Source organism: Salvelinus namaycush, chromosome 14 (genome assembly GCF_016432855.1).
Source record: "Salvelinus namaycush isolate Seneca chromosome 14, SaNama_1.0, whole genome shotgun sequence".
NCBI classification, from domain to species: domain Eukaryota; kingdom Metazoa; phylum Chordata; class Actinopteri; order Salmoniformes; family Salmonidae; genus Salvelinus; species Salvelinus namaycush.
In genome coordinates this window covers 25,167,845-25,176,386 of record NC_052320.1, presented here as the reverse complement: position 1 = coordinate 25,176,386, position 8,542 = coordinate 25,167,845, and the positions used below count along the sequence as shown (strand labels likewise).

Below are 8,542 nucleotides of genomic sequence, written 5' to 3'. Positions count from 1 at the left end.
TTGCTTTAATTTAATGGATGGCCTTATTTCAATGTTTAGTGGTTGATGAGCACTGAGACGTTTTATCTCTACATTTTCATTCATAATGTTAAGTTTGAAAATGATTAGATAGTCAACATGATTCATGATATCTTTTCAGCTTGCTTGAAGTGGTAAACAATGAAGTTACCACACATCAGTCCAATCAAAGTTATCAGAGAAAAACACTTTGATTTATCTATGGCCAATGACCTTGAGCCTTTTTGAACAGGCACTGCCAATGTAATTCATGGCAGCACCCAAGGGGGCAGAAGCTGCTGGTCCTAAGTGGGCTCTCCCGGTGCTGTGGTGTTGTGAGTGACATTGACCTGAGCCAATCACTTTCAAACAGATAAGATCAACGACGCCTACACTCTGTGCTTTCTCTGGCTGCCCTTCCACCACAGAAAGCACTCAGAGGCTGAAACAGCTGCATTCTGAAGCAATTATTTTCTTTACATTGTTTGCTAACTGATATTATATAATTTTGTGACACAAATTAATGCCAGAATTACATGCAAAACAGAACCATCTGTTGGATAATGGTGGGGCTGCGCCCCACTTTCCCTGAATGACGTTTCGCCACTGCTGGTCTCTGTGGCTTTTAACTCTGATATAGTGACAGTATATCATTTCTGGCTACATTTTCTCGCCGTGCTGTACTTATGATCAATTGATATCATGGTCAGTAACCTCTTGCAGTGCAGCTTTGTGATGAAGATGGGTATAGAATATAATATCCCTCATGGCATGGTATAACACATGAAGCCCTCTGTCTGTACAATGTTCAGCTTCATGTCTCCCTTTATTTATGATTGCAGTGCAGCTTTGTGATGATGGGTAAGAATAGGAGTATCCTTCATGCTACAGTGTACATATGATATATTCAGTCCTCAGTCTGACATGAATTTGGACATGGACATTTTTTTATTAAAAAGGTGGATAATTAAGAATCAAAACAACCCCAGTCATATAAAGATGACTTTATATTCCTACTTTAAAAGTAGAAATTATAAAAGCTTCATATAGCAAACAAAGGCTTCATATGCACTACATTAATGCTTCACAAATCATTTATAAGCATATGTCACACTCTATAAATGGTATGTAAAGGGTGACTTAACAATTCCACTGTAGGTTGAATTGCCGAATATGACAACGCAGTGTGTAGGTTTATATACCATTAATAGAAATACTACAATATTAATTAAATACACGCTTATAGATTATTTGTGAAGCATTTATGTAGTGTTTATGATACCTTTATTTATGATATATAAAGCATTTATAAGTTGTACTTTGTTTGAAATGGGACCGACCTCACTAAGCTTGCCAACAATATTTTTAGTGTTGTTGTGAACTTTTACTCTGTGTGTGTGTGTGTGTGTGTGTGTGTGTGTGTGTGTGTGTGTGTGTGTGTGTGTGTGTGTGTGTCTAAGTTCCAGAGAGGTCTGTCAAAGTGAAGCTCCAGGCCAAGTGATATGCAGTTGATGAGAGGAAAATGAAGGAAAACATGCCCATTAGACATACTTCGTCAGGAACTTTGCAGGGTGTTATGCTGACAGTTCCTATATTTGAAGTTTCTCTCAGGGAGGGCTGTGTATATCCGATAGAGAGGTCTGTTGCCGTAAATCCTTCAAACACACCGAATCACCAATCTTCCTCAGGGCACTCTCATTTCAACACATTAATCTTTGGATTTTTTCAGCCATGAAGTGTAAAAAAAAAACTGTTTGGCCTCATGGGGAATCCATTTGGACCTGTGTGCACGAATATCAAAGAGGCTGATGTGTGGGTGCCCTATGTGGTTCCACATCACACAATGGTGAGGTCAATACTGCAAACACTACAAACAGAATCATTTGAATTTTTAAAAAAAGAACATGTTAAATTTAGATTTAAATTCACCCAAGGATGTTGTTGGTGCAGAAAATTGCAGTATCACTTTGATAAACTGAACCACTGGCCTTTCCTCTCCAAATACACACAAGACAGGTGATACAATTAACTGTGATAATAATATCATAAATGTTGTCATGGCTATAACTGCCCGAGTCCAATCAGAAATACAGTACATCGATGAGACCTACACTACCGTTCAAAAGTTTGGGGGTCACTTAGAAATGTCCTTGTTTTCCATGACAACACACATGAAATGAGTTGCAAAATGAATAGGAAATATAGTCAAGACGTTGACAAGGCTATAAATAATGATTTTTAATTGAAATAATAATTCTGTCCTTCAAACTTTGCTTTCGTCAAAGAATCCTCCATTTGCATCAATTACAGCCTTGCAGACCTTTGGCATTCTAGTTGTCAATTTGTTGAGGTAATCTGAAGAGATTTCACCCCATGTTTCCTGGAGCACCTTCCACAAGTTGGATTGGCTTGATGGGCACTTCTTACGTACCATACAGTCAAGCTGCTCCCACAACAGCTCAATAGGGTTGAGATCCGGTGACTGTGCTGGCCACTCCATTATAAACAGAATACCAGTTGACTGCTTCTTCTCTAAATAGTTCTTGCATAGTTTGGAGCTGTGCTTTGGGTCGTTGTCCTGTTGTAGGAGGAAATTTGCTCCAATTAAGCACCGTCTACAGGGTATGGCATGGCATTGCAAAATGGAGTGACAGCCTTCCTTCTTCAAGATCCTTTTTACACTGTACAAATCTCCCACTTTACCAACACCAAAGCACCCCCAGACCATCACATTGCCTCCACCATGCTTGACAGATGGCGTCAAGCACTCCTCCAGCATCCTTTCATTTTTTCGGCATCTCACGAATGTTCTACTTTGTGACCTGAACACCTCAAACTTAGATTTGTCTGTCCATAACACTTTTTTCTTCCTCTGTCCAGTGTCTGTTATTTTGCCCAAAGATATTTTCTATTTATTGGCCAGTCTGAGATATGGCTTTTTCTTTGCAACTCTGCCTAGAAGGCCAGCATCCCAGAGTCGCCTCTTCACTGTTGACGTTGAGACTGGTGTTTTGCAGGTACTATTTAATGAAGCTGCCAGTTGAGGACTTGTGAGGCGTCTGTTTCTCAAACTAGACACTCTAATGTACTTGTCCTCTTGCTCAATTGTGCACCAGGGCCTCCCACTCCTCTTTCTATTCTGGTTAGAGCCCGTTTGTGCTGTTCTGTGAAGGGAGTAGTACACAGCGTTGTATGAGATCTTCATTTTCTTGGCAATTTCTCACATGGAATAGCCTTAATTTCTCAGAACAAGAATAGACTGACGAGTTTCAGAAGAAAGTTATTTGTTTCTGGCCATTTTGAGCCTGTAATCGAACCCACAAATGCTGACGCTCCAGATACTCAACTAAAGTTTTATTGCTTCTTTAAATCATCACAACAGTATTCAGCTGTGCTAACATAATTGCAAAAGGGGTTTCTAATGATCAATTTGTCTTTTAAAAATGATAAACTTGGATTAGCTAACACAACGTGCCATTGGCACACAGGAGTGATGGTTGCTGATAATGGGCCTCTATTCGTCTACGTAGATATTCCATTAAAAATCTGTTATCTCCAGCTACAATAGTCATTTACAACATTAACAATGTCTACACTGTATTTCTGATAAATGTTTTGTTATTTTAATGGATAAAAAAAATTGGCCTTTCTTTCAAAAACAAGGACACTTCTAAGTGACCCCAACATTTTGAAGGGTAGTGTATGTCTGGGCAGATTGATTTAGCCTAGGCCTATAGGCAACAATATAAAATGTAAATTCAATCAATGCATTGAAGGGGCAATCAGGATTTGAAAAATAACATAGCTGTCACCCCACCACTTGTTTTGCTAAATAGCTGAGGGATGGGGCTGGAGAATGGATGGATGCAAGGATATAAAAAATTATAGTTTTAACCATGTTTTGAAGCAGTGTGTGTTAAAAATAAGCTACATTGTTTACAAACAATGGAATAAAACAGGTATGTTCTTCAAGAATCAATGGCTATGTATAATTACGTTAGAAGTCCAAAAATGGATGTACCAATCCCAGAATGCCCTTTTAAAAACATTAATGCTTTCTACCTAAACTAAGCCATCAGACTCCATATTCTTCCACACTGATAATCACAAAGTATATTGTCTGAATAGAAGTTGAGAGTAGAGCCACCTTAGTTCATATCCGTGTGCTCAGCCCAAACACAAACTCCATAAGAATATGAATCCTTAGGGTGAGCATGGAAACAGACTCGTAACAACTACAATTACGAACTGGTAAATGAAGAAAACTGGATATCTGGACTTTAAATTCAAGAGTGTCTGGCTTAAGACACATTTCACTAGAGTGCCTTATTCACAAGATTAAAACAGAGGAGGGCGGGCTCCTACTCATGAGTAACCGACCTGTCAAGTGATTGGAGCCGGTGAAAACTCTCTCGTGTATTATACATGGAGCCATTGCACAATTGGATTAAAGAGTATGGTTTGATACAAGTGCATTAGCTAAAGGGACACCAGTTAAAGCGGTTGTGTTTTGTTGAATGAAGTGCCCAAATCTGACATGCCGTTGACAGTAGATGCATTTATTGTGTCTCACAGGCTCACAGCTTGTTCTCATGTGGTGATCTGAAAACAAGACAGATGGCCAAACCCTTTGTAGTCAGCGCAGTGCTGTAAGGCATACCAGGCGTCAGACAGTTCGATTGTAATCTCAAGGTTTTGGAGTTGAAATCAGAGGGAGAGGAATTGTATGCAGAGAAATATACAATAGATCTGTGGATAGAATGAGTGGTACAACCAAGGCACAGAGTCAAAGGCACTTATTTATTTGTCCTGAATAAAATACATGCCCTTGACTCTGTACCTTGGTTTTATTGTATCTTTTTAAATAGAAACATTTGAAGGAAAAAATACAATATTATTTGGATTAATAAACTAGAATCAGGATGAAGAACCTTTTTCAAGCTGGTTGTCTAATGTCTGAAGTCCTCACGTACCGTGCTGCATAGATCTGGTAAACCCCCGGAAATGACACCTGCCAGAGATCACTTTTTTGCAGATGGCTTGATACACATAAAATTACTGTCAATGTATTATTTTGATATTGATGTCAGAACTATTCTTAGACACATGACGTGAAAACGTCTCGCCATTAGTCAAGGGGTTAACTGATCAATGACTCCATTTGTTTTCCTCTGACCCCCCCACCCCACCGTCATACACCCATCACTTTCTGCGTCAGTGGTAGACAGGGAGAGAGGGCTATAAAGGAGTGGGGGACTTTGGAGGTAGAGCTTAAGAATCAACATCGCTTTAGTGTTCAGACAGTAACCTATCCAAGGCTACCAGTGCACCTTCTCGACCACTCTCTGTTCTCCCACTGAACTCTCACCACTTTGTGCGCTCCCTCCAGATCTCTCTCTCTCTCTCTGTCTGTCTCTTAATTTAGTGTCTGCCTGTCGTCCATCCCCTGCTCTCTCTCTCTCTCTCAGCATGCAGCTCCTGGTCATTTTAGCGTCTCTCATGGGGGTTCTATACAGTGTTAGAGCAGCCGCCGTGCTTCCTGTCGAAGAAAGGAGCCCACTACTTAACAGAGTGAGTAGAGAATTTCATTTTATATTATTATTAAAAACTATGTTTCATACAATTTTTATTGTCATGTTTTACTATTACTTGTATCATCAATTGTTATTTTCATTATGCTTTATGGTTGTCAGATAAATTTGTGTTCAAATGTATTAAAGAAATTATTAAAAAAGGTTAAAAAAAAGAATCATTATAAAACGTTTGATCAATCATTATAAAATTGTGTTTGATTTGACAAATTCATTTGTAGTGATCAATTATCAATAACTGATATTTAATAAATTAGTACAATGACATTTAATGGTTTATATTTCTTTTTAGTAATGGGTTTGAAATTTCATTTATAAATTCTCATAACGAATTAAATGATGGCTTTTTTATTTGAGTGAAACAAATATTTCTAACCTGGTTTGTCAGTTTAATAAAGAAATAGGTCACCTAGGTCAACAAAATATACCATTTCTTTGTAGCTAACATTGACATATTTACATATTTCTACATATACTCAACCACTGATTTGCCACCTCTTCTGCCTTTCTATTAGGAATTGAGTAAAGAGCGCAAAGAGCTGATTCTCAAGCTGGTGTCTGGCTTGTTAGACGGAGCGACGGACACCAACATGCTGCCCGGAGAAGGGGTGTCTCCTGTGGATCTAGAGGAGCCCCTGGAGTCTCGACTGGAGGAGAGGGCCGCCTACAACAGGCTATCACAGCTGCCGCAGCGCGACCGCAAAGCCCCCTGTAAAAACTTCTTCTGGAAAACCTTCACCTCCTGCTAATAGTGATATCCAGTCAGTCCCGGTATGCTCCGGTTGACCCGCAAAACAACACAATCTGACCCAAACCCAACATGAACTGTGGTAGACCTGAGCTGTACATATCATCCACCCAGTTTGAAGAGCGCTCTCAATGACCTTTGAGACACTGACAGTCTGTTTTAAATATTGATGATTTATTTCTCTATTTATGTATGTATTTATTTATTTTAGATTATCCAAAAACAATAAAGCATGTTTATGGTGAAAAGTCTCTTTCTTTGTTCACATTACATTTAATAAATCTATTGAAGAACTCTCTGAATTAATTTACTAAAGCTGCAATATGTAACTTTTTGGGCAACTGACCAAATTCCCATAGAAACGTGAGTTATAGATCTGTCATTCTCATTAAAAGCAAGTCGAAGAAGCGGTAGATATGTTCTATGTGTGATATTTCTATGTTTCCGGTTCTTAAGATTAGTTTTTGAATATTTAACTTTCTGTTTTGTACACCAGCTTCAAACAGCTGAAAACAAAATATTTTTGCTTATGGAAAACATATTTCACAGCGGTCTGACAAGGTAAAAATCTGTCGTTCTGCCGGAGCAAAGCAGTTAACCCACTGTTCCACGGGCGCCGAAGATGTGGATGTCGATTAAGGCAGCCCCCCGCACCTCTCTGATTCAGAGGGGTTAGGTTAAATTTGGGTCCATTTGTGGTTTCAGGAGCAGACTTTTATGTTGGCAAAACTGTATGTTGTGGTTCTGTGATTTAGGAAAGGTTCATGAAGTAGAATCATATTCAGCCTAAAATCAACTTTATGGTTTCACTGGATGTGTATAGATTGATAGCGATATGGCTTAATCTCTTGGTGAAGGATTGTGCCAATGAATGCCAGTGCCAATTAATTATATTTGTGTGGACAGGTATGTTTGAGATCTCTTTATATTTTCTGGTCTTGTCAAAGATACACATAAATTCCAATTTGTTTGTCCAGAACAACAACACAACTTGCTGAGCATAGCTTACCCTTTCTGCCAAGCTTAATTTGTTAGCTCTTTATCTGCAAAACATATCCTAAAGAACACTAGTATTGATCAAATATCATCAACAAATATATTTTTTATTTGTCAACTAATATTTTAACAATTTGTAAGTGATATTTACAGGATCTACAATTGACCTACAGTTAAGATAGAGTTTAGAGATAAACCTTTTCTTTAATGATTTTTTAAAATATTTTGGCCAAGAATAGATATGTTTGTAAAATGTGTTTGTTTTCTTCAAAATGTGAAGCCTTGGTTACATTAGTTTTCTAACCCTATCATGCATTCATAATTTGCAAAGGGGACATCAAATCTAGTCTCGTCCATCAGCCGGAACGCTCTCTGTGAAACTAGTCACTGTTATATACGGTAGTAATTATTCTGGGGACAAGGTTGCATTATATTCAATAGAATTACCCACATATTACAATTAAAATACTTAACATGGTCAACAAAACACAAACAAATGAATTCAATAATATGCTAAAGGACTTCAGATGACTGTCTTCTTTGGTTGTGAAAAAGGTAAATGTCTTTGAACAGGTAGAATATAACATAATATACGATTGACATCAATACACCACAAAAAATTAAGGCAGTGATATACATGCACATCTAGCTAAATATCTGCAGATTTTGTAGATTAAAATACAGGACCTACTGTATGATTGTAAGATGTCTGTTAAAAGTCTTGCTGTTAAAAGGTTTGAACGTCAGATTTCTCTTTTTGGACCAAATTCACTTTTTTTTTTTTTAAATCGATCAGCTCCCTTGTTGCATTTATCCTTATTTATTCATGGTCACATGTAGGGACTGATGGTTCAGTGAATTATTGCAGGTCATAAAGCAAGTAAGTAAGGATAGGACAATAATTCAAGAATCTAACCATGTATGCCCAAAAGCTAACGCTAGGTTCCTCAGTATTTAATTTGGAATACAATTATCCTGCTTTGTTTGAGGAATGTGTTGGTTTTCCACATTTAAAAAAAATGTATTTGTGATGAGTAAAAGTCACGATCACCCACATACCGCTTTATTTTATTATGCAAAAGGTGCAGTAGTGCTGCTAATATGATGTGCAAACATTCTGATGCGAGTGGCCTTCACAGACAGAAATATCACGTCCTGTCTTATACAAACTCCTCCCTCATGAGAGTTTAGACAAGTGGCGGTCGGTGAC

The 8,542-nt window shown here is 38.1% G+C and overlaps 1 protein-coding gene across 1 annotated transcript; it reads left to right on the top strand.

Annotated features, from left to right (window-relative positions):
• The first annotated feature begins 3,613 nt into the window (after positions 1-3,613).
• LOC120058911 (somatostatin-1B-like) lies at positions 3,614-6,578 on the top strand. Its single transcript, XM_039007660.1, has 2 exons — positions 3,614-5,568; positions 6,104-6,578. Exons 1-2 carry the CDS (start codon positions 5,467-5,469, stop codon positions 6,335-6,337), a joined length of 336 nt encoding a protein of 111 aa, XP_038863588.1. The 5' UTR covers positions 3,614-5,466; the 3' UTR covers positions 6,338-6,578.
• Positions 6,579-8,542: the final 1,964 nt, after the last annotated feature.

What these genes read in the sequence shown, in the direction of transcription:
- LOC120058911 (XM_039007660.1), top strand. Translation starts at nt 5,467, where the DNA reads ATGCAGCTCCTGGTCATTTTAGCGTCTCTCATGGGGGTTCTATACAGT. An exon ending in GGAGCCCACTACTTAACAGA is followed by an intron (nt 5,569 to 6,103) that starts GTGAGTAGAGAA and finishes CCTTTCTATTAG; the next exon opens with GAATTGAGTAAAGAGCGCAA.